Here is a 26145-nt window from a genome sequence, read left to right as displayed (position 1 = left end):
ACAGGTGCCCGCCAACATACCTGGCTAAGTTTTTGTATTTTTAGTAGAGACGGGGTTTCACCGTGTTAGCCAGGATGGTCTTGATCTCCTGACCTCGTGATCCACCCGCCTCGGCCTCCCAAAGTGTTGGGATTACAGGCGTGAGCCACCGCACCTGGCCACAGATGGACTCTTATAACTGTTACAGATAGAAACCCCCTAGGGCTATCTAGGCCATGCTGGTTGGCCCCAAGGTACCCCTTTGTGGTTGCCCTTTATGGATACTTCTGCTGCTGCTCTTTCTGTTTTGGAAACTTCCCTGTCCCCTAACCTCAGCAGGAATGTGGCTGACTCAGGGTTGGGGCTTCCAGGAGCATTGAGCAGGGTGGTCTCTGTGGCCACAGAGGCCACACTACCTCGTTAACATTACTCGTCTGCCACACGTGGTGTAACTGAAGCATAGATGGGGTGCTCTCTCTTCCACAGGGTGCTGAGTGCTACCAGGTAGGTGGGGGCTTTCCAGTGGGATACCTTCCTCAAGGAAGCAAGTCTAAAAGAGTTCTTTGAAGAGGAAAAGGTGTTTGGCAGAAAAAAGAAGGGGATCAACTCTGGCCCTGCTCAACCTGTATTTGGGCAAGGCTGGATGCCAGCATCATTTCCCCTTCCTGTTCTCCAAGGACGTACTTTGGAGGGGATGAGGAATGACATCAGTGCTTTTTAATTTGGTTGGACCCTCCCTTGTACCGTAATAGTTCTTCATGGTGCAGTGAGTGAGAAATTGAGGATGCATTTATTTTATCACAGCCTTGTTCTTAAGACAGGGCTCGGCTGAGTGTGAACTTTCTTCTTGATGAGAAGGTAAATAGCGGCTGCCAGGCTCTGTCAAGCATGAGGTGTGAGTAGAGGCTGCTGCAGAGTGGAAATGAGGTGCCTTGGTTGTTAGGGGCAAGCTGAGCCCCAGCCACAGAGGCTCAAAACCACAGTGGCTCAAACAAGTAGATTACTCCAATTCAACTGTTGGGAGGAAGCTGGTTGGGAGGAAGTTGGATTACAGACATAAGCCACTGTCTCTGGCCTAGGATTCTTTCTTTATTCATAGCAATCTCCTGTTGTTGTAGGGGTTGGGGCCATTTAAAGATATGGCCCTGGCCTTCCCTGAGGAGGAGTGGAGGCATGTGACCCCAGCCCAGATAGACTGCTTTGGGGAGTACGTGGAACCGCAGGACTGCAGGGTCTGCCCAGGTAAGACTGTCTCCACCCACAGGTGAGGAACTGGGGAGTTCTGAAAGCTCAGGTCAGGAGTCCTGCCGTAGCTCTGGCACTCCTGGCAAAGGAAGGAGACTTCATGGCTGGTGGGTAAATGGGTCCAGCATGGACCACGGGGTACGAGGAGCTGCTTTCCTGTGTCAAGAGAGGAGCTGAATAATGGAGCAGGAAATCATGAGGCCATTATTCTGGCTGTATGGAGACAGGTCGGTCATGAGGACCCCCAAGCACCTACATTGTGTCCATGATTAAAGACACTGAGGGCTTGAGAGCAAGATACCAACAGCAAAGATGGGGCATCTGAGCTTGTTCACGTATTTATTGAGTGCTCCCTGCATGTGGGCCCTGTGTTAGTGGTTTTCTCTTGGGGCAGGAAGTGGGCAGGACTAACGTGCATGAAAGCATCGGAGCTCACAGTGTGCATGTAGGAGGGCATGAGAGGGCTTCGTGATGGGAGAGGTCGGAGTGGCCCGAGTCACAGAGGAAGCAGAGCTGCACTAGGCCTCAGGTGGTGGCTGGGTTTGACCTGGACTCAGAGCCTGTGGGGATGCGGCCATTGTGTGTGACAGCAGCTCATGGGAGGAGGAGCAGCAAGAGAGAGCCCACAGGGGCTGCCAGCGGAGTGCATTGCAGGGCTTTGGGGCTGCCAGGGCGAGGGGCAGTATGGAGAGTCTGCATGGATGGAATGAGGACACCAGCGGGGAGAGGAAACACTGTGGCTGGAGCAGACTCTCCTTGTTCTTTGATTTTCTTCTTTTTTGTTTCGTAACTTCTTTGTGAGTTGTGCACTGACCTCCCATCTGTACTGACCCCACCTGGCCTTTCCTTATCCTGAAAAGCTTTGAAGGATGATTAAGATTATCCCTGTGCTTCCTTCAGGACATAAGACAATCCATCCTGCCCCTCCACCTGCTGACCCTGACCTTGAGCATCTCCCTTGAGCTTTCCAGGTCTCAGTTTCCTCCGTTGTGGAATGAGACTGTTCATGTAACCTGTGTTCATGGTGCTATGAGGAGGAAGGGAGGCGATACATCTAAATGTGTGGTGACCATGGTATTGTTAGATTGTTTAGTTAGTGCTGAAATATTACTAAGGGATTCTTGTAGGAGCCATCAGCCTTCACTCATTTATTCACCACAGGGCTGGACTTGGCACCTGCTCTGTGGCCAGTGCTGTTCTGGTCACTATGAAGAGTTAAAAATAAAGGTGCTTGCCTGTGGGGTCTTAGAGTTCAGGGGAAGAGGCCATGTGCATGTAATAGTGGGATAGGGTAAGGGGCACTGGGCTCTTGGGAGACCTGGGTCCAGGGCATGGTTGGCACAGTGTGACAGTGATGTGAGTTGCAGAACGATGTCAGCATACTTTATGTGGAGATGTGTGATTGCTGTGATGGCAGAGGATGACAGAACAAAGCAGGGGCTCGAGTGACAAGCCCCGGACAAAGGTGCCAGTGTCCTGGTGCCAGGGTCCCCCTCAGGGGTGTTCCCCTCCCAGTGATGCTGCTGTGTGGGGTGAGGAGCCCCTCGCCCCCATTGTCACAAGGTTTTCATGCCCTCCTGGCCATTTCTGACTGTTCTGGAGACTGGTTCTGTTCTTGTCCCCTCACCAGCTTGGTGTCTCAGAACTCAGAGCAACTCAAGCCCCCACCTGAAATTGAACAGAAATGTTCAATTTCTGCCGAGGCCAGGTGACACGAAGGCCTGTTTCCCAAGTGTACCATTCACTTGCTGTCCCAGCTTTCAGGTCTTCCTGGGATTCACACTCGGGTTGTCCTGGTGCTTGTACTGACAGCTGCGTGGGGCTGGGCCTGAGCTGCTTCACCTGTAAAGAGGCTGGATGCACAGGGCAGGGTTGAGCTAGGTGGCTGCCCAGATCACTTCCAGTTGTTCATCTGTTCTCATTAGTGGACCATGAGGTGCAGACCTTGTCGTCTGAGTTGTAATTGCAGTCATGGCCACAAGGACTGGAGCAAGAACTCACAAGATGATTTGGAATCACAGAGGCAAAAGGAGCAGGTGCAGAAATGTGAATGAGGACTCTGCAGGCTGGTTCCCAGGGTGGTGAGGGCCTTGGAGTGAGAGACGAGTACTCAGGAGTAAGGAGGGGGCAGGAGTGAGGAGAGTGAGGCTGGCCATGAGGACTTGTGGTCCTTGTTTTAAAATTTTTTTCTGCGCAGAGTAATGTGATGGAGGTTTTACTTGAGGAAATTGGATTGACAGCAGGGTACGGCCAGTCTGGAGGGTTGAAATAATGTAGGCACCGGGGTAAGAGCAGGAACCAGGCCAGTGGCCATGAAGAAGGGGGTTTACTGAAATAAGCTTCCAAGGATGGGCCACAGATTGGCCAGAGGGGAGGAAAGAGAAGAGTCAGAGAGGAGTTGACGTCTTAGGATCCTGGCTGGGACTAAAAATTATGTTAATCCTGTAAAGACTGGAAAAATTATGTTACTCCTGTCAGAAAGGGAGGGAAGCGTTTTCCTAAGAGGGAGGAAGAATGGAAAGTTCCATTTGTTGACTTTGAGATCTAAGTGGATGGTCCCTGGAAGTAGCTGTAAGTCAGGTAGATGGTCTGGGGGTTAAAATAATATCACGAACCATTGCATTCCTGCTTCATGTGTGCAGTAAACTTCATGAGTGTACAATCCATTTTGAAGGTGAAGAATGTAAGGCTCAGAGAGGTTAATTTTCCCATGATCACACAGCAGTTGAGCAGCCACTGCAGCACTCAAAACCAGTTTCTTACTGCTAGGTCCCTTCTATTCCACTACTGTGTCTTTCTCCCAGTGTCTCTATGTTTAGGTATCTCATTGTATTTATTTTTCCTGCAGCTTTATATTTTGAACTCTTTTTATGCAAATTTTCAAACATACAGAAAAGCTAAGGCTAGTACAGAGAACACACTTAGGCCTTTATGTAGATTCACCAATTGTTAATGTTTGCCATATTTAGCTGTATAATGTGTGTTTTTTTTTGGAATGATATGGAAGTTGGAGACATCTCAATCTTTCATCTGTAAATACTTCAGCATTTGTGTAACAATGACATTCCCAACATAGTCCGGTAGCATAATTCCATCTAAGAAAATAAACATAAATTCCATGTATGTAACATCTAGTGCATAGTCAGTTTTCCCCAAGATCTAGTGGTTTGTGCATTGCATTTAGTTTTAATCTTACTATTCGTAACACCTCAAAACTGAAAACTACCCACATGAACATCAGTCAAATTAATAAGTAGGTTGCAATCTATCTATTATCTATATATCTATATATACAGACACACACACATATACTCACAGTGGACTACTATACACCAATGAAAAAGAATAAACTACAGCTTCACACCATGACATAGGTGTATGTTACAAACATGTTATTGAACAGAAGAGGCCAGAAACAATGTGTGAGACAATTACATGAAGTTCAAGAACAGACAAAAAAGTCTGGACAATGTGTTCCCCTTGGTATAATATATATGTATACTATATATGTATATTATATATATACCGTATGTGTATATACTATATATGGCAGGGTATAGTAATGGAGATGAAAAACGGGCTTCTGGGGACTGGTTATGGTCTGTTTGTTGAACTGAATGCGGTTTACATGGTTGGGTTCGTTAAGAAAATTTGCATAGGGTGTGGTGACGCACACCTGTAATCCCAGCACTCAGTGAGGCAGAGGCTGGAGGGTCACTTGAGCCCAGGAATTTGAGACCAGCCTGGGCAACATAGTGAGACCCCCATCTCCACAAAAAGGAGAAAAAGGGTAACTTGACATTTTTTAGCCAGCACTGGATCCAAAAAAAAGTAATATCTTTGCGTGTACAAAACATAAATGGCTTGTACACTTTTACTTTCATGAAAAGTTTACAAAGTAAAATCGAAGCTGATATGTATGTATTTCATATGTTATCAAACCAGGAGGCATATATTGTCAGTTTTTTTTGTCTTCTAGTCATCTTGCCTAAAAGGACTCTTATTTCCCTTTAAGCACCACTTATTTCTCCTTTTCTTTTTTTCTCTTTGCCTCTTTCTTCCCCAATACGTTTTCTTTTCTTCTCTTCTCTTCTCTTCTCTTCTCTTCTCTTCTCTTCTCTTCTCTTCTCTTCTCTTCTCTTCTCTTCTCCTCCCCTTCCTCTTACTCTTCCATAAACACCTGTTCTGTTAATTTAGAGAGAGTATAAGAAGGATCAGAGTGAGGATGAAGGAATGGTGAGGCTGAGCATTTCAGCAGCATCATGGTCTCATTCCTGATAAATGTGCTACCTAGGGGCTTTCTCTGCAGGAGACTCAGTGAAGCCTGCTTCATTCATTCAGCTAGCGGTTAGCAAGCATCTTCCCTGAATCAGTCCCCTGTCAGGGTCCTAGGAGACCCTGGTTAGGCAGAGGGAGCATGTGGGCAGGATGGGGGGCTGAGCAGGCACCTGGAAGGTCTGGAGAGCTGCATGCTGCCCTGTGCTACAGCAGGTGTAGAATTGTTTGGGGAAGGCACAGGACATCTGGATGAATGGAAACAGCATTTCCAACAAAGTCACATGTAAATAGGTACAGAATAATAAAGTGCTAGTTAGGTGCACAGTGCTGAAGAGGCCCAGAGTAAGAGAATAATCATGGTGAGTGTCTTAGAGGAAATTATTGAGCTACATTTTGAAGGAAATAAAAGTCTAGATTAGCAGCAAGATAAGTGGGCGGGCACTGAAATTTGGCAGACTATTCTGTAAGAAGACATGGAAGTGGAAATAAGGAAAAAGAAGTAAGGAAAGCCTGAGTTGAGGTTGTTGGTCAAAGGAAAAAAGAGAAGGAACGGTGAATGGGACCCCTGTGAAGCAGAGTTCTAACCTGTAATGTCCTGCGGCTACCACAGAATCAATCTTTATCTCCTCCTGTCCTGTAGGCGGTGGGAGCAAGGAAAAGGAGGCAAAACCCCCACAGGAAGACCTGAAAGGGGCGCTGGCGGCACTGACGTCAGAGAGGTTTGGGGAAGCCACTCTCCAGGGCCCTGGGCTCGGAAGGGCCTGTGAGCAGGAGCCTGGTGGCTCTGTGGGCAGTGCGCCTGGGCTTCCTCCTCCCCAGCACGGTGCCATCCCCCTGCCTGACGAAGTCAAAACCCACAGCTCCTTCTGGAAGCCTTTCCAGTGCCCCGAGTGTGGGAAAGGATTCAGTCGGAGCTCCAATCTCGTCAGGCACCAGCGAACCCACGAAGAGGAGAAGTCCTATGGCTGTGTGGAGTGTGGGAAGGGCTTTACCCTGAGAGAGTACCTGATGAAGCACCAGAGAACCCACCTGGGAAAGAGGCCCTACGTGTGCAGTGAGTGCTGGAAAACCTTCAGCCAGAGACACCACCTGGAGGTGCACCAGCGCAGCCACACCGGGGAGAAGCCCTACAAGTGCGGGGACTGCTGGAAGAGCTTCAGCCGCCGGCAGCACCTGCAGGTGCACCGGAGGACGCACACCGGGGAGAAGCCCTACACCTGCGAGTGTGGCAAGAGCTTCAGCAGGAATGCCAACCTGGCGGTGCATCGGCGTGCCCACACTGGTGAGAAGCCGTATGGGTGCCAGGTGTGCGGGAAGCGGTTCAGCAAAGGGGAGCGGCTGGTCCGACACCAGAGGATCCACACAGGGGAGAAGCCCTACCACTGTCCTGCCTGTGGGCGAAGCTTCAACCAGAGGTCCATCCTCAACCGGCACCAGAAGACCCAGCACCGCCAGGAGCCGCTGGTGCAGTGAGCACAGCAGGTGGCAGGCAGCACCATCATTCATCTTTCTCACTGCAGGGCCTTGCGGGGCGCAAGGTGAGGCTGCAGGAAAGCACTGGTCCCATCGCCTTCCCACCCATTCACAAACGCAGGAAAGGCAAGGCCTGGCTTACAAGAGCATAGCTGCTTCCATCTCTTACCCAAGTGGTGCTAAACAATTTTTCTTCCCATGTTTGAGAGAAGCAGTCTCCTGTGGTTCAGTTCAGGCTGAGATTTTCTCCTTCAGTGGACTGTCTGTGTCCCCCTGCCGAACAAGGCTGGGAGTAAAGGCATAACTGTGACACGTGTTGGTAGCTGGGACCTCATCTTCCTGAGGGCTCTGTCCTGCCTGCAGGGTCATTAGCTCAGACTCTTCCCCCACCCCCTCTCTGTTCCATTGAACAAACATTTATTGAACATCCTCTGAGCACCTGGCCATGGGAATGCAGTGGTGAATAAGAGACTAGACCTCATTCCCCTGGGGCTCATGCATTGGGGACGCATGCAACAGCCCATGACCCGAGGCATTCTCAGGGTATCTGTGCTGTGTGCTCATGAGAGCATCTTCCCATGACCACTCCTGCCCTCCTGCCCCGTGCTGGATCTTCCTGCCCCAGCTGGGATCTGCTCCCAGGCAACTGTGTGAATTTTACGTTATTTGGAGCCTCGTCTGTGTCAGGCTGTAACATTCTATCCTCATCTGTAAAACTTCCCCATCTGTTATTCCTTGCACTATAACAACTGTCAACGTGCCAACTGTTAGAAAGTTACTATTTTGCTATTGATCACTGAATAAACATCAGAGTATTTTAAAAAACAGTTCTCTAGAAAGAACTTTTAAAATGAGTCTGAAAGGTGAACTAGTATTAGCGCCCTATATTTGATGGCACTTTATAGTACATAAAATTAATTTCACCCCATTCTCATTCGACCCATTTCCCAAGTGTTTATTCAGGCCCTGTAACATGTCAGGAACTCTTCTGGGTGCTTGAGAGACATCCATGAATAAAATAGGGAGAGAAGCCGTTGACCTCGTAGAGCTTACATCTCATGGATGTACCTGATCTTCAGAACCCATGGATATTCCTGCAAATCCTCTGGGCCTGTATTCATGGCTTTGTCAGCATCTTGACCTGAAATGCATTTGCCACCTACCTCTTGTTACTGAATGGTCTCTGCCCTCTAGACCCTTGTCATCAAGGCACTTGGTGTCCTGGACACCCACTGGGGATGGTGAGCTGGTAGCGACCTGTTTTGCATGAGTGCCAAGTCAGCAAAAATAAAGATGTTTGTAGGCATTAAAAATATATACATTTCTTTAAAAATGAGAAGATGCAATATTTGTAAACTGTTGAAACTTCCTTATTGTGCCATCACTGAAGGGTTTCATTTCTGTTTAAAGTTTTGGAAGCTGCATAACTAGCGTGGACTGACTGCTGTGTCATTGTGCTGTGCCTTTGAACCCTGGCTGAGTGAGTGAGTTTGTCTTTTGTTGACAGTGTACTATAATTGCGAAATGTGGTTTGTCTTCTAATGCCTCTTAGTACCAGATTCTTTTACTGAGATTTTGTTTTTTCATTTTCCATTGTAAATAAGGTAAATGGTAATGACTAACACAAAGTTGTATTACTCAGTCCACTTTGAAACGTGGTTTTATCACCTGTTCTTGGCAGGCAGCATGATGTTTAATTTTGACTTAGCAAATGGCCCTCCTTGGTCTTCCTGGCCCATTAGCTGTGCCCACGAGGCTGCAGTGACCAGTTCGTAAATGTATCTGAGATGTCCACACAGGGCTGCTGCTGCTCCTCTGTGATACTGAGGTCCATGTACAAAATCAGCTTTTTTTCCCCCCCTCAATTACCAGAGCAGCTAGACAGGGCTGACAGCCAGGCAGACTCAGTGGGAGGCTTCTGGCCTGAGCGTGGCCATCCCCAGAGGGCGGTATTCCAAAGGCAGGTGGGGACTGGGGAGACCTCTGGGGGCTGCTTGTCGCTCATCATTCTGTTTACCTGAATCGCGGATGCTCTTTGATCATATGCAGCCAGCACTCCTCTGGGTTTCAGCAAGTTGGGATATCTTAAGCTTCAGTAGGAGCTGGGTCTTGCTGACTTTCCTGTCTGGCCTCTTCCCTATCTCCTGTGGGGCCAAAAGCTTAGGACAGTGTCTCAGAAAAGCCTCTTAGTAGGGGTTTTTTCCCATGGGATTGTGGTAGTCTGATTTTTCATATCTATTCAAATGTTAAGAAATATTTTGTTTTCTGTATTTTTCTATTCTTTAGAAATTTTTTATAATAGATAATTTCAAACCTATATAAATGAATCCTTATGTATTTATCATTTGACTTTATTCTAAACTCATAATCAGTCAATCTTGTTTAATCTCTGTCCTCTCCTTCCTCCCCATCTTCTTCCCCCCACTGAAGTTTTGAAGTATATCCCAAGTGTTGTTTATGACCATTTCAGTGTGTACCTGTACAAGGTAAGGGCAGTTGGGTGTGGTGGCTCACACCTGTGATCCCCACACTCTGGGAGGCCAAGGTGGGATTGCTTGAGAGGAGTTTGAGACCAGCCTGAGCAACACAGTGAGACCTCATCTACAAACAGAAATTAACTGGGCATGGTGGTACATGCTGTGGTCCCAGCTATTCAGGAGGCTGAGGCGGGGCATCACTTGACCCCAAGAGGTTGAAATTGCAGTGAGCCATGATTGTGCCATTGCACTCCAACCTGGGAGACAGAGCAAGACCCTTTCTCAAAACAGTTCCTTAATGTCAAAATATCCAGTGACTTTTAAGAACCCACCTAATTTTTCAATACATTATAATTTGTTTCTTTGTCTCTTAAGGCTTATAATCTGTAATACTTAACCTTTTCTTGAAATTTATTCATTTTTAAAAAGTGGATCGTTTATCCTGGAGAGTTTTTTACATTCTGCATTTTCTGTTTTTTTTTTGTTTTGTTTTTTGTTTTGAGATGGAGTCTCGCTCTGTTGCCCAGGCTGCAATGCAGTGGCACAATCTCAGCTCACTGCAACCTCCCCGTCCCGGGTTCAAGCGATTCTCATGCCTCAGCCTCCCAAGTAGCTAGGATTACAGGCATAGGCCACCATGCCCAGCTAATCATTCTGCGTTTTCTGTTTGTGTACCCATGGCATGATTTAACATATTTCCCTGCCCTCTGTATTATCTAAAAATGTAGAAATGTTTAGAGGTGTAATCAGATTCATATTTCACATTTTGGCAAGAACACATTATAGATTGTGACATGCCTTGTTTCTGTTCATATGATTTTAGAAGCCTTGATCTGTTTGTTTCATTAGTTCTGTAAATGCTTCATCATTTAGTAGTTGGAATATTTCTGTAAGAAATTTCCCTTCTTTAACATAGGTTACCCTTAGATACAGTTCATACAGGGAAGGCAAGAAAATGCTTGATCCTCCTCTTGATTTGCCTGTTTTCAGAATAATGAGCTAGTTACTTTTTGTTTCCTGTAAAGGGAGTCAAGTCTGTAGAAATCAATGCATTCATAGCTTTTTGCTTTTATTGGTTTTTTTGAGACAGGGTCTTGCTCTGTCACCCAGGCAGGAATGCAGTGGTGCAATTGTAGCTCACTGCAGCCTCAAACTCCCAGGGTAAGGTACTCCCCCTTCCTTGGCCTTCCAAAGTATTGGGATTACAGGTGTGAGCCTCTGCACCTGGCCTGCACTCATGGATTTAAACATACTTGATATTGGTCAGTCCACTGCAGTTATAATTTGATGCTCAAATTATTTCAGCTTCGACCAGTGGAGGCCCCTGGACCTTGGCTCCTGAATCCTTTTGACACAACCCTAATTCTCATTGACAGCTTCTTTGCTTTCTGGCGTGACAAGATGTTCCAGGCAAATGTTTCACATTTCCTGCCCCTTTTGAGTGTAAAAGTGGGTGCTATTTATTATGCCGGTATAGTGGTGTAAACCGGGACTCTCCAGGTCAAACAGGGGTATTTGGTCAACTCATAGATGGGCCTCCTTTTGTATGACAGGGCATCTGTGGTTGCCTCACATCCTGATGATGCTGTACACCTTTGGTATTTGGTTGCATGTGCTGTGCTGCTGGGTAATGAGGGAAGCTGTTGTCCTTTGCAAGGGAAACTGTTTTCTTCCTTGGGTGGTGGTAGAACCAGGTAACTGCCTAAGGTCTGTCCTGGGGAAATATTTCATCAAGAAAGTTTGGTGCGTGTCATAATGTGTGCCATGGGTGTTGTCTGCAGGCTGATTACACTGAAAATACTTTCAGTACCTATTTTATCCCAACTGAGAGGCAAGGAGAACCTTTCTTTCTTAAAAATTAAGCTGGTTTTGGCTGGGTGCAGTGGCTGACGCCTGTAATCCCAGCTCTTTGGGAGGCCAAGGCGGGTGGATCACCTGAGGCCAGGAGTTTGAGACCAGCCTGGGCAACATGGTAAAACCTTGTCTCTATTAAAAATACAAAAATTTGGCCAGGCCCGGTGGCTCACGCCTGTAATGCCAGCACTTTGGGAGTCCGAGGCATGTGGATCACAAGGTCAGGAGATTGAGAACATTCTGGTTAACACAGTGAAACCCCATCTCTACTAAAAATATAAAAAAACCAAAATAGCCGGGCATGGTGGCGGGCACCTGTAGTCCCAGCTACTCGGGAGGCTGAGGCGTGAGAATGGTGTGAACCCGGGAGGCGGAACTTGCAGTGAGCTGGGATCGCGCCACTGCACTCCAGCCTGGGCGACAAAGTGAGACTCTTGTCTCAAAAAAATTAAAAATAAAAATTAGTTGAGCGTGGTGACAGGTGCCTGAGGCAGGAGAATCACTTGAACCCAGGGGCAGAGGTTGCAGTGAGCTGAGATCATGCCACTGCACTCCAGCCTGGGTGACAGAGCGAGACTCTGTCTCAATAATAATAATAATAATAATAATAACAATAATAATGATAAACTGGTTTCAAGTCCCCTCCCTCTCCCCTTTGCAGCACAGATTGACTTAATCCACTTCTGAGACAGGGAAAATGACAGGCAGCAATACGTTTCTCTAGCATGTACTTGCCCTTAAACTTCGCTAGGTTTCTCAACCCCTGAACAGTTAACATTTTGTGCCAGATAATTCTCTGTTGGCAGCTGTCCTGGCTGCTTTATGCATTGTAGGATGTTTAGCAGCAATCCTGGCCTCGACCTACCAGATGCCAGTAGCACCTGCTGGCTGTAACAACCAAAGATGTTTCTGGAGGAGCAATTTGGCTTTCAGGAAGAGCAAATAGTTCGACATCCCCTAGGGGAGGCAGAATCGACCTTAGCTGAGAATCACTGTTCTTAGCATTCAGGATAATATCTTATATCAATTAGATATTTTAGCTATTGAGAGGAGGACTGGAACTCCATGAACTGGATCTGTTTCCTGCGGAGTTTAAAGTCTCTCCACTTAGTTCCTAGAAAACAAAGGAGTTTTATTAGAGATCACTTGGGGGTAAAGGTAGTATTGTCAAGCAGAGTCAAGAGCTGTTGAAGTCTAATCTCAGGGCAGGGGCCTGCAATTCTATAGCAAGCAAGCTAGGTGGTCCCTGTGGAGGCAGCCTGGCTCTAGCACTGCTGCTTTGGGTTCTTGTCAGGCAGGTCCCTGCCCCAATGCCTCTGTATCACAATGAGCCTCTGCTTGGGTGTAGACTAACCTTCCCTTAGCAAGGGCCACTTAAGCGCAGTGCAGCCAGTTACAGGCTCTTTACTCCATAACAGGAGACAGTAAATATTTGAATGAAAGGAAGACCTGGATTTCTACCTGTTTCAGCAATTAGAAGGCACTTAGGGTGAGAGCAGTTTCAGTGGCATAGTGGGGGAAAGCCAGATTCCAGTGGGTTGTAGATTTCTCCTGTGAATTCTAACTCATGTATAACTACTTATTTAGGCTGGGTGCAGTAGCTCCCGCCTGTAATCCCAGCACTTTGGAAGGCTGAGGTGGGAGGATCATTTGAGCCCAGGAGCTCAAGACCAGCCTGGGCAACAAAATGAGACCCCCATCTCTACAAAAAGTTAAAAAATTAGCTGAGCCTCATGGCATGCATCTGTAGTCCCAGCTACTCAAGAGGTTGAGGTGGAAGGATTGCTTGAGCCCAGGAGGTCAAGGCTGCAGTGAGCCAAGGTTATATCACTACACTTCAGCCAGGGTGACAGAGCAAGACCCTATCTCAAACAAAAACTAATTAAAGGTCAAATAGGCGTCTCATACATCACACACTAAACCAAACCCTTTGTTTTCTTCCCACCTTCAAAATCTGTTTCTCCTTTATTGACTGACTGATTGGTTGAGACAGAGTTTTGCTCTTGTTGCCCAGGCTGGAGTGCAATGGTGCGATCTTGGCTTAATTGCAACCTCCGCCTCCCAGGTTCAAGCAATTCTGTCTCAGCCTCCAGAGTAGCTGGGATTACAGGCGCCTGCCGTATCCCGACTAATTTTTGGTATTTTTAGTAGAGACGGGATTTCACCATGTTGGTCAGGCTGGTCTTAAACTCCTGAGCTCAGATGATCACCTGCCTTGCCCTCCCAAAGTGCTGGGATTACAGGTGTGAGGCACCACACCTGGCCTCTCCCTTATTTTAGTGAATGATATGATTCCCGCTCTCATACCCCACATCCAAACCATCAGCAAATCTTGCTTCTCTCATAGGCAGTGATCTCTAACTGTTTGTTGAGCCACCAATTGCAGTTCTACTGTATTCACTTGCCAGAAGTTCTTCAAGCCAAATAAATTCACTTGGTCCTCTCACAATTTTGAATTCCTGTCCTGCATATTTTCTGTGTGATCTCAAGGAAGGATATACTTCCAGAGAGCCATCTTGTCCAGTGCATTCCCAGGATCAATATGTTTCAATAAAACATCTTCATGAAAATTGGCTATGAAGCAGGGACGAGAGGCAATATTCTTTGTCACTGAGAGTTACACTGCTGGGAGAGGGAGGATGGAAATGCTTGGGTAGTATATGTGTTGTGCCCTGAGAAGTAGAGGGACTTGGGAGGAGCAATTTGGCTTTCAGGAAGAGCAAACAGTTTTGCTGCCACACATACTAGCCATAGCTCTGTTCTATCATCTGAGTGGCCAGAGACCAGGAAATGGTGGCAAACGCAAGAGCTTCATGTTTTCCCTTCCTAGTCAGAAAGTGCAGTCTCTTGAGAAGGTAATAGAAGAGCTTTTAGATGGAGATTGGGAGGAGAGAGGTGGTAGAAGCCTTTATTTACCTCCTGTATTAGTCTGTTCTCATGCTGCTATAAAGAACTGCCTAAGACTGGGTAATTTATAAAGGAGAGAGGTTTAATTGACTCAGTTCCTCAGGGATAGGGAGGCCACAGGAAACTTACAATCATGGTTGAAGGGGAAGCAAACATGTCCTTCATATGGCAGCAGGAAAGGACCACATAGGAGATACTATTATTCTCGAGGATACTTCTACTTCCCCATTAGTGGTCCTTAATAATAATTTTTTAATGGAGGTAATGAAGTTATTTTTTCTTTTTTTCAAAACAGTTTATTTTTGAAGTAGAAATAAAAATTCTGGTGTTTATAGGGTCGAGTTTACACTTCCAGGTCTGTGAGAGTGACTAAGCTTCTGAACCTTTTATAGTTGCATTATGTGCAGGATGAGAAAGGGAATGTTCCTCTCCCCATACCCCTGAGCAAGCAGCCTGCAGGCCAAGACCGGTGCCCATCTAGAAAGGCGTTTGACATGAGAGAAGGATCATTTTAGCCTATGTACTCTGTTGGACTTTAGAAGACTGTGAGCCAGAAAGTCTCCTTACAAACCAGCATAGAGCAAGATTAGGTAAAGGTCTTTCATATTTACCCATTGCCTGCCCCTCTTTGTTTGTTGTTTTTTTTTTCTTGTTCATTTTTTTTTCCATGGGGCCAAATCGTTATATTCTTCACAATTACAGCAAATGCATATTGAACATTTCTTCATGTTGGTGTCAACTCTTCATATCATTTTCACAGGCTTGAGGTGAAAATCTGTTGAGTTTTTTGTGGTGTTTTGGCCAGAGATCCAGGAAAGGCTGACTCTTGCCCTGCCAGTCATCCCAACCTGGATGGCCCAAGGAACAACAGCAGATGGGGCTGTCAGTCCCACTGTACTAGTCTCGGAGTTGCACCCAGTAACCTGCATCATAGAGGTCACTGGGGAAGGGAGTTGCGAGATGGTGTAGGCCTGCCTTGCTCCCCGCTCTCAGCCCCACATCTGAGTTGAAGACTGTGGGTTCAGGCACACTGTGCAGGAGGGAGGTTGGCAACCCGATACCAAATGGGGACTCCAAGAGGGTGCATGAGCAGAAGACTGTTCAGGGCCAGGCGAGAAGGAAGGGAGCTTCATCTCAGACGCTGACCCTGTGAGGCACACCACCCTTCATAAAATAGGGGCCAGTGAGATCCTGGGGCTCTGACCAAGCACACACTTAATTCTTTTTCTTTGGATGGGATCAGGAAAGACAAAGGGAGACAAAGGGAATGGGTTAAGGCAAAATCTCTGGGAGAAGGTCATCAGTGTTCTTTCTTCAGTGTTTGCTGTCATCGTCCTTGTCATCATTGTCACCGTCACCATCATTAGCTATAGCAGCACCTCTGTACTGAGTCGTCGTTGTACACCAGGCACTGTGATAGATTCTTCTGCGGATGGGGTTATTTGGATAAACAGGAGCTTTTATACAACTTAAGAACAAACAGTCCTGTTTAGGGTAGCATTTGCCAAGCAGAGCATGAAAAGGGCTGTCACAGAATTTGCATTCTGGCAGCTCTGGAGGGGAAAGAAGACCCTCTCCTGGCCTGGGACACTGGAGGCTTCATGAAGAAGATGATATTTGATCTGAGACTTGAAGGACAAGTGGAAGTTTATAGATAGAAGTGGGCAGGTGGGCTGCCTGAACAGCGTGACGGGGACTAAAAGCATGGTGTGTTTGGTAGAGTGGTGAATCTCAGACTGACTGGAGCATAGTCAGTGGCTAGAAATGAGAGGGACTTGGACTAGAAGGCAGTTGTTGTGACCCTCTGAGTAATTCTGTTTCCTCCTCCACACCCTTTGCAGCCTGAGTATTACCGTAATTGATAGAAAACTGCATCTAACTTCTCCCGCCATGGACTCATTTTTATGAGTCCTTTCTTCATTTGTTTCCTTTCCCAAGTCAATGAGTGGAGAAGCACATTCCTAAGGATTATGATGGTCAATTTCCTGCATGTTCTTCACTCACAGAGAAGCAATGCCAGATCTGGTCTCCTTTCTTTCCTTTCTAAGTGCATAACAGACCTTTCTTTTTTTGAAAAAAGAGAACACATAGTGGGACAGGTTGGGGTTAGCTCTGGAGGCCAGGAGGGTCAGATATGAGACCTTCACTGCAGACACTCCTGATGCAAGTGCCTGGAGCCATGGAAGCCCACCTAGCAGGAGCCAAGGCCGGGAGCGGGATGGCTTTGAGGAGGACGATCAAGTCTGGCCTCAGAGCTAGGTTCACTTCAAAATGTGGGGATGGTGGTGAGGAGGGGGCTGTAGCAGACAGGATATCTACAGGGAGCTTGGAATTTGGGCTGCATGAGGGTTGAGGATTGGAGGAACTGGGGCCTGTGCAGCAGCTCTCAGAGAGTTCCCCTCAGCACAGGCCATCGGCACAGGCCGCTGACTCCTAGTTCATTGTTTTCACATGCAATGTGTGACCTTTCCAACCCTCTCCAGGAGATCTGCAGGTGAATTTGCATCTGTTGATGTGGTTCTGTGTCTTTGGGTTAGAGTTGATTCCCTTCTTGGTATCCTGGGAGTATCCTGTGCAGGGGCCACGAAGTGCCAGCCTTGCACATTACCTATTAGAGCAGTGAGGGGCATTCCCCAGCCATGCTGACAAGCTGGGACAACCAGGCCATGCTCCTCCTGCCCTGTTTGTGGAGCCTGTCCCTGGGGTTCACACAGGCCCTGAGGGGGAACTCTGCTGTTTCACAGCCTGTGGGACAAAGCCTTCGGGCTGAACAGTCTCCCCAGAGCACCCTGCGTGTCCTTGTTGCTCAGGCAGTAGATGAAGGGATTCAGCATGGGGGTCACCACCGTGTACATCACTGAGGCTAGTGAGTCCTTGTCTGTGGAATGGGAGGATGAGGGCCTCAGGTGGACCCCTGAGATGGTGTCATAGAAGGGGATGACCATGGTCAGGTTGGAGCCACAGGTAGAAAAGGCCTTCTGCTTACCCCGGGTGTAGTGGACCCTGAGCACCGTGACTGCAGTGTGTGTGTAGGAGCCGAGAATGCCAAGGAAGGGCAGGAGGACAATCAGGCCCCCCACCAGCATGATCATGAACTGGTCGAGTCGGGTGTCGGAACAGGAGAGCTGGAGCAGGAGAATGAGGTCACAGAAGCAGTAGGGGATGATGTTGCTGGCGCAGAAGTCCAGCTGGGCCATGAGGAGGGTGTGCAGCAGGGCATGGAGGCTGGCGATGGCCCATGAGCTGCCCAGCATCAGGGTACAGCCACAGAGGCTCATCTTGGAGGAGTAGTGCAGCAGGTGGCAGATGGCCAGGTAGCAGTCATAGGCCATTGCTGTCAGAAGGAAGTTGTCCATGTTGGCGAGCAGGATGCAGATGTAGATCTGGCCCAGGCAGGTGCCATAGGAGATGGCCTGAGTCTGCGTCTGGATGTTCTCAAGCATCGTGGGGATCGTGGCAGAGAGGAAGTAGAAATCCACTAGGGAGAGCTGGCTGACGAAGAAGTACATGGGGGTGTGGAGACGGGAGGCTGAGCCAATGGCCAGGATGATGAGCAGGTTGCCTGCCTTGCCAACCAGGTACATGGCCAGGAAGAACCCGAAGATCAGCTCCTCCTGCTCTGGCCGGCTGGAGAGCCCCAGGAGGAGGCACTCCGAGGCACTGGTGTGGTTTCTGCGCTCCATGGATGACAGGTCCTGTGGGGAGAGCCAGACCAGTCGCAGACCAGTGAGAGATGAATTCCTGGGCCTCCTGCAGAGTCCCTCAGCTCTCATTTGGACACATCTCTGTGTTCATTTGGTACAAACCCCAAAGCAGGCTGTCAGCCTATCAAAGGAAAAGCCTCAGTCAGGGAGCCCTATGGCCTCAACATACCCAGGCATCAGGGTTCAGTTACTTCACTGCTAAACTTCTGCTGACTCTGAACCCATGAAGCCTCATCTGCTGTCCCTCCATGGAGAATCCTGGTGGCACATGGTTATGTATTCAGTGGTGGCAGCAATGAGGCATATTTTACTTAGGGTATTTTACCCCAAGTTTTCTTCACACTGTCATTCTTTTTTTTTTTTTTTTTTTTTGAGACGGAGTCTCGCTCTGTCGCCCAGGCTGGAGTGCAGTGGTGCGATCTTGGCTCAATGCAAGCTCTGCGTCCTGTGTTCATGCCATTCTCCTGCCTCAGCCTCCCGAGTAGCTGGGACTACAGGCACCCGCCACCATGCTCGGCTAATTTTTTGTATTTTTGGTAGAGACGGGGTTTCACCATGTTAACCAGGATGGTCTCGATCTCCTGACCTCGTGATCCGCCCTTCTCAGTCTCCTGAAGTGGTGGAATTACAGGTGTGAGCCACCGCACCCGGCCTCTTTCATTCTTTGATATGAGCAACTGATAATGTCTCGAGATTAAGTAAAGAGCTATAGAAATGTAGTTTCTTCCGACTCCCAGTACGGGGGGTCACCTGAAGGTTGTTTCTGTATGGAATTCTGGAAGTATAATGGCAGATGTGCAGAGCCAGAGGGTACTGTGGGTACACCCTCTTTCCCCCTAAGATTTTCTCTCCTCTGGTCCGGACCCAGGCAGAGCCCAGGATTCAGGGTGCTATGGCTGCCGCTCCCCACCTTCGGACACCTTGGCCCAGGTGTTGCTGCTGAGGCTGAAGGTCCGGGCAAGCCTGGGCAGAGGAGCCTGTTGACAGGACTAGCTCAGCCAGCCTTCTGTCTGCGCTCGCCCAAGAAGGGCCTCACCTCTAGAGGGTAGTCGAGGAAGAGTGGGAGTTGTCCCTGCAGATAGCAAGGAGAGGCTACAGCTGTAACATTGCCCAGGGTCACGGAGACCACAGCAGAGCCACACAGGGACCTCACTCAATTGGAATTCATAATAGTTCAGAGATTTCAGCTGATGTTGCATTAGACATAAAGCATTTTTTGTGGCTTCAAAAGAAAGGGTGGGATGTGGGTCCTATCATAAAGTGAATCTGTAAAGAGAAAGGGAAGAAGGAGAGTGCAGGGTTAGTGTGCTGATTGGGGATGGGACACTGGTGATGGGAAATCCGTAGGAGATGGCCATGGGGTGGGGTTCTGGCCACGTGGGAACTGGGCAGGGGATGAGAAGGGGAAGCATCCAGTGAATGTAGTAATGTTATCTGCTAAAGGCATTCTTGTGAGGATTAAATGAGGAAATGCACATATGTGCTATGAACAGGGCATTGAACATAGGCACACAGTGAGCACTGGCTGCTATTATTATTCAAGTGATTTTTAGAGGCAAATGTGATTTTAATACCAAACTAAACAAGGACAATGAAAAGATTGGGATCCAATTTTGTTTATAGACATAGATGCAAATGTCACACATAAAATATTTGCAAACAAAACAACACATTGATAGAGCTAACTGTAAAACTGGAAATCTGTTAACTTAACAAATGAAATATCAAAATAATGTAATTCATTCATGATAAGACATCCAAATAAATTTATTGTTACTTTATAGATGAAAACTCTCAAAGCATTAGAAGTGTTTTGTCTTAATATGATAAACTGTGTATTTAAAAACAAGAGTTGGCCAGGGATGGTGACTCATACCTGTAATCCTAGTACTTTGGGAGGTCGAGGCAGGAGGATTGCTTGAGTCCAGGAGTTCAAAACTAGCCTGGACAACATAGTGAGACTCTGGATCGATTAAAAAATAAAAAAATAAAAACGAGTCAACATCATGTCTATTGAAGAATGCTACTTTCTCTCTAAAAGAGTAAGATAGAAATGTTCTCTGTTATCATTCCTTCTTTAACATTTTCCTAGAAATGCTGATGATGGCTATCTGAAAAGGCAAAAGGAGTAAAAACAAGGTTTTGCAAAAGATTTATCTCATAAGTAAGCTATGAAAGAAATAAAACAATTGTTAGAAATAATATTAGTTTAGCAGAGTTGCAGATATAATGGCAGACAAATATCAGTTACTTATACTGAATAACCATTTTAAAAAGCAATGGAAAAGGATGATTTTATTTCCACTAATGATGAAATTGAATATTGGAATTTGAATGCAACTTAAAAGTGAAATATTGTCCAAAATTTATAATGGATAAAGTTAAGGAATTCATAAGATAAAAATAGATTCTAATTGAAAAGTTTAAATATATTCAGATTATTATGCTCCCTAAAGAAATAAATAGATGTTATTATTAATAATACAATTAATAAATATACACTGTAGACCAAACATTGTGCTATTTACATATGAGTTTTTAAATTTTACCTCAAACTCTATAGGTGGGTATTCATTCTTTTTTTTTTTTTTTTTGTGAGACAGAATTTCACTCTTGTCGCTGAGGCTGAAGCACCAATGGCATGATCTTGACTCACTGCAAACTCTGCCTCCCAAGTGATTCTCCTGCCTCAGCCTCCTAAGTAGCTGGGATTACAGGCGCCCACCACCACACCCAGCTAATTTTTTTTTTTTTTTGGTAGAGATGGGGTTTCACCACATTGGCCAGACTGGTCTCGAACTCCAGACCTCAGGTGATCCACCTTCCTCGGCCTCCCAAAGTGCTGGGATTACAGGTGTGAGCCACTACACCTGCCCTGGATATTCTTGTCTTACTTACAGAGGCTTATAGAGGTTAAGTAAATGTGTATAAATGTAGAAATTTTATGTTTGGGATTATACAGGAGGAAACAAATCAGATGGAAAGAGATCATTGGTTCAAAGATATTTGTTGAAACGCCATTTTTAAATGTTTTAAAATGTGAAACAACCGAATTTCCAAAATAACGAGAATAGTTTTCCAGACTCTGATGTCTCAATGGTATGGAATACTGTACAGACAGTAAAAATGAAAGATTGTGTCAATTTTTGGATATTTGCCTATGATGTAGATTTTCAAAGCAGAACGTATGATAGCCCATGCATACCAGTGACATCTGTGTCAGAATATTTGTGCACACGCCACCAAACATAAGATGTTAATTTGGAGGCTGACGGAGAGAACAGTTTGAGGTTTAATTTCCCCTGGCTTTTTCCCTGCTTACATTCTTGACGATGTGACAATCAGGTAATTGCAGGCTGTCACCTGCTCTGCTTCTGGGCCTGTCTTTGCACCAGCAAACATTTTCTGATATCTCTGCCTAGGTTAAACGTTAGAAGGGCCTGGAATTGCTGGGTAATGAAATTGCTGGAGAATCCGCCATTGTAGGGATGAGGGCAGAGGCTGAGAGGGGTTGTCCAGGAATCAAATCCTTTGTGCTGTGGGAAGTCTGTTCTCTGCTAAAATGATGGTGTTGGATCCCTGGATGGTTTCTAAGGTCCCTTTGGGGTCAGGTTCTGCTTGTCTTTGAGAAGTGGAGGAGGAGGAGATGTCTTTGGCTAAGACATTTAGGGACTTTGGGGAGGAGTGTTTCTCTTTCCTCCCCTACCTGGACACTGACCTGTCCAGTTGGTCTGATTTCTGCAAACCCCACCCAAGGCCCCTGCCTTCTCCTGAATGGCTTTTCCTCTCTCAGGAGCTCAGAAAGCTCACAAGCAGCCTGGGGCCAGGGACACAAGCCTGGGTCCCATGGCAAGCAAGATGAGAAAGCAGGTGGTTGGGAGGCAGGGAGAGGGAAGTGGCTGGGGAGAACAGAACCTGATTCCCTGGTGGGTTGGCCAAGGAGCGGTGTCTGGGCCTCACCCTCGGCTTATTTGCAGGGCTACTCTTGGAATATAGGGAGCAATCCCCAGTGGGCATCGTTAGAAATAAATGTGCAGTAATTTCTTGGGGTCCTGCTGGGCCCATTTCTCCTGGGCTCCAGATACACCATTTCCTTAGGGTTTTTCCACTGGAGAGTGACGGCCTTCAGAGGTTTAATTTGCTACTTTTGTCTCCAGAGGACATCTCTACAATTCTTTGCTTTTCTCTTTAGTTCAGGGAATTCATCTCATTGATTGTATGAGATCAGAACTCCAAAGTTCATGTTGATGGCCCCCTTTTAAATTGACATGATCTCATTCTTTTTTACGGCTGCATACTATTCCATGGTATATATGTACATTTTCTTTATGCAGTCTGCCATTGATGGGCATTTAGGTTGATTCCATGTCTTTGCTATTCAGTGCTATTATGAACACATGTGTGCATGTGTCTTTTTTTGTTGTTGTTCTTTAAATGGTGTACATTTACATAAGTTATTGTTTTTAACTTTTAAGTGCAGGAATATATATGCAGATTTGTTACATAGGTAAACTTGTATTGTAGGGGTGTGTTACACAAATTATTTCATCTCCCAGGTATTAAATCTAGTACCCATTAGTTATTTTTCCTGATTCTCTCTCTCCTCCCACCCTCCAGCCTCTGAGAGGCCCCAGTATGTATTGTTCCCCTCTATGTATCCATGTATTCTCATCATTTAGCTCCCACTTATATGTGAGGACATGCAGTATTTGGTTTTCTGTTCCTGTGTTACTTTGCTAAGGATAATAGCCTCCAGCTCTATCTATGTCCCTGCAAAGGACATGATCTCATCCTTTTCTTTTCTTTTTTTTTCAATGGAGTCTCGCTCTGTTGCCAGGCTGGAGTGCAATGGCATGATCTTGGCTCACTGCAAACTCCGCCTCCTGTGTTCAAGCGATTCTCATGCCTCAGCCTGCCGAGTAGCTGAGATTACAGGCACATGCCACCACATGCAGCTAATTTTTGTATTTTTAGTAGAGGTGGTGTTTCACCATGTTGGCCAGGATAGTTTTCATCTCCTGACCTTGTGATCTGCCCACCTCAGCCTCCCAAAGTGCTGGGATTACAGACGTGAGCCACCATTCCCGGCTGATCTCATTCTTTTTTATGGCTGCATAGTATTCCATGGTGTATATGTACCACATTTTCTTTATTCAGTCTGTCATTGATGGGTATTTGGGTTAATTTCATATCTTTGCTATTGTGAACAGTACTTCAATGAACATATGTGCATGTGTCTATGATTTATATTCCTTTGGATATATATCCAATAATAGGATTGCTGGGCCAAATGGTATTTCTGTCTTTAGGTCTTTGAGGAATTGCCACACTGTTTTCCCTAATGGTTGAACTAATTCACACGCCCACCAACAGTGTATACGTGTTTCTTTTTTTCTTTTTCTCCATAACTTCACCAACACCTGTTATTTTTTGTCTTTTTAATAATAGCCATTCTGACTGGTGTTAGATGGTATCTTATTATAGTTTTGATTTGCATTTCTCTAGTAATCAGTGATGTTAAGCTTTTTTTTTTTTTTTTTTTTTTTTTTTTGGAGACGGTGTCTTGCTCTGTCGCCCAGGCTGGAGTGCAGTGGCACGATCTTGGCTCACTGCAAGCTCCGCCTCCCAGGTTCACGCCGTTCTCCTGCCTCAGCCTCTCAAGTAGCTGGGACTACAGGCGCCCGCCACCACGCCCAGCTAATTTTTTTGTGTTTTTAGTAGAGACAGGGTTTCACTGTGTTAGCCAGGATGGTCTCGATCTCCTGACCTCGTGATCCACCCGCCTCGGCCTCCCAAAGTGCTGAGATTACAGGCGTGAGCCACTGCGCCCGGCCAAGCTTTTTTTTTTTTTATAAGATTATCGGCCACATGTATGTCTTCTTCTGAAAAATGTCTGTTCATGTCCGTTGCCCATATTTTAATGTTTTTCTTTTCTTATAAATTTAAGTTCCTTATAGCTGTTGGCTATTAGACCTTTGTTGGATGCATAGTTTGCATTTCTTTTCCCCAGTCTGTGTTCTTGGCACCTTTGTCAAAAATGAATTCACTATAGATGTGTAGATTTGTTTCTGGACTCTCTATTCTGTTCCACTGGTCTATGTGTCTGTTTTTATACCAGTACCACGCTGTTTTGGTTACTATAGCTCTCTATTGAAGTCAGGTAAATGTGATTCCTCCAGTTTTGTTATTTTTGCTGACGATAGCTTTGGCTGTTCTTGGTCTTTTGTGGATCTATACAAATTTTAGGATTAAAAAAATATTTCTGTGAAGAATGTCAGTGGTATTTTGATAGGGATTGCATGGAATCCGTATATTGCTTTAGGTATTGTGGACATTTTTAACAATATTGTCTTGAAATATATAAACATGGAATATCTTTCTATGTTTTTGTATCCTCTTCAGTTTCTTTCATCAGTGTTTTATAGTTTTCATTGTAGAGATCTTTCACTTCTTTGATTAAGTTAATTCCTAAGTATTTAATTTTATTCATGGCTATTGATTTTATTTCAGATTGTTCCCTGCTGGCATATAGAAACGCTACCAATTTTGTACATTGATTTTGTATCCTGCAACTTTACTGAATTTGTTTATCAATTCTCATAGTTCTTTGGTAGAGTCTTTAGGTTTTTAAAATGTCATTTGGAAGTCATATGGAAATATTTAGAAATCATTTCCAAATACCATTTAGAAACCATTTGAGTATTTTCTTTCTTCCTGGAACAAAAAGTATCCTGAGTTCATCTTGAACATTCTTAGTCCTAGCCCTGGCATCAGCCATTTCTCTAAGGAGCTCTGATTCCCTTCAGTGGAAAATGATATTCATAAGCCAAGATCTAGGCACTAAGTGTACTCATTGCTATTAAAACGTCATTGTTATCTAGCCCTATCCGTGGAGAGAAGTAGGGAATATATGTTTTACACACACACACACACACACACACACACACACACGCATGCTTACAAGTACATGCACATATATTTACATCTATCTAATTATGTATCAACTATCTATTATCTATCTGTCATCTGTCTGTCTATCCGTCTATCTATCTAGAAAAGAATGAATGTACACTGATACATCCATTCCAATCTGACGCCTTAGGATTCTTGCTAGCTTTCTCCCTTTCTGAATCTATGGCTCTTTCCTGCAAAAGTGACACACCTTTCTTCCAGTATACTTTATTTACTTATGTGATCAATCCCCTTTATGCAGCCAACTCTCACCCATCCCTTCCCACTCATGGATGCCCTCCTCACCTCACGTGGGTTCTCCATGCCCTATTTTGCTCTGGCTGCTCTTGAAGGTCACATCTCTGTGTGGACCCCTTCTCTGATTGCTTGGGCTCCCACATCCAGGTCAAGCTGCCCCTCCATGTGGATGCCTTCCCCAGCACCCTTGGAATCTGACTTGGAGCCACCTTGACTCTCTCCTCCACCTTAATGTGTGTCTACCACATGGCTGCAACCCACCTAATGGCTTTAGTATTCAGAAAGAGAGGGAAAAGGAAGGAATAAAAAAGGAAAATAAATGAGTGCTTTTAGACATGCTGCCCAATCAACTGACCAATTGACCATTTTTTATTCAGTGTTCATTGCATTAAGACAATTGGGAGGTGAAGATGGAATGCAAGATGTTTATAAGAAAACATGTTTCCTGTATTCCAGAAATGTCAGGGGAGATGAGGTAAAAACAATAAATCAAAACTAATAATATGATAAGTGCTTCACTGAGTGTTACAAAAAATATGTTCTTCAAAGAAGGCAGAATGAAACTACGAATATTCTCTCCAAACAATGGTCAAAGTCACAGTAGATTAACTCTGACCTATTTTAATAATCAAATTGGAGTTCTGACAGAGGCCCCACACCAACAGTGACTACAATGATAAAAACAGTTTATTTGTTGGTTCTCAGTCATTCAGTTCTATAGATTTCTCTTTAGTGTGCAGGACGGCATCAGATAATGTTTTTGTAAAGGGGATTTTATCTCTTTGCTTAATATACAACTTATTATAGAATATTACAAATAAAACATGATATAAATGTCACTATTCAAGTCATCACGATAGTTCTTATTTTTCTGAAAAATTATGGGATCAAATCATTGATAAATATTTATTCTCTGATGAGAGCTCAGGAGGAGTTGATAATGCTAAGTAGAGGTGGGTAGAGATAGTCCTATGAGAAGCAGAGAAGCTGAGTCTGCCTATCTGTCACTTATCTGGTCA

The 26145-nt window shown here is 45.6% G+C and overlaps 1 protein-coding gene across 6 annotated transcripts in view; it reads left to right on the top strand.

Annotated features, from left to right (window-relative positions):
- ZSCAN25 (zinc finger and SCAN domain containing 25) overlaps positions 1-26145 on the top strand; it is a 50215-nt gene that overhangs the window by 5740 nt on the left and 18330 nt on the right. For 4 of the 6 annotated variants that reach the window (XM_030932601.1, XM_010375796.2, XM_010375795.2 and 1 more), the window contains 2 exons: positions 1098-1221; positions 6143-8311. In XM_030932601.1, coding sequence (XP_030788461.1) covers positions 1098-1221; positions 6143-6975 — 957 coding nt within the window. In that variant the 3' untranslated portion in view covers positions 6976-8311. Of the gene's footprint in view, positions 1-1097; positions 1222-6142; positions 8312-26145 lie in introns of those variants that run through there. The other 2 variants (XM_030932604.1, XM_030932603.1) reach the window with 1 other exon arrangement.

The sequence above is a fragment of the Rhinopithecus roxellana genome, chromosome 6 (assembly GCF_007565055.1).
Source record: "Rhinopithecus roxellana isolate Shanxi Qingling chromosome 6, ASM756505v1, whole genome shotgun sequence".
NCBI lineage: Eukaryota > Metazoa > Chordata > Mammalia > Primates > Cercopithecidae > Rhinopithecus > Rhinopithecus roxellana.
Note: the sequence above shows the minus strand (reverse complement) of the source record. Positions and strands in the feature narration are given on the sequence as shown.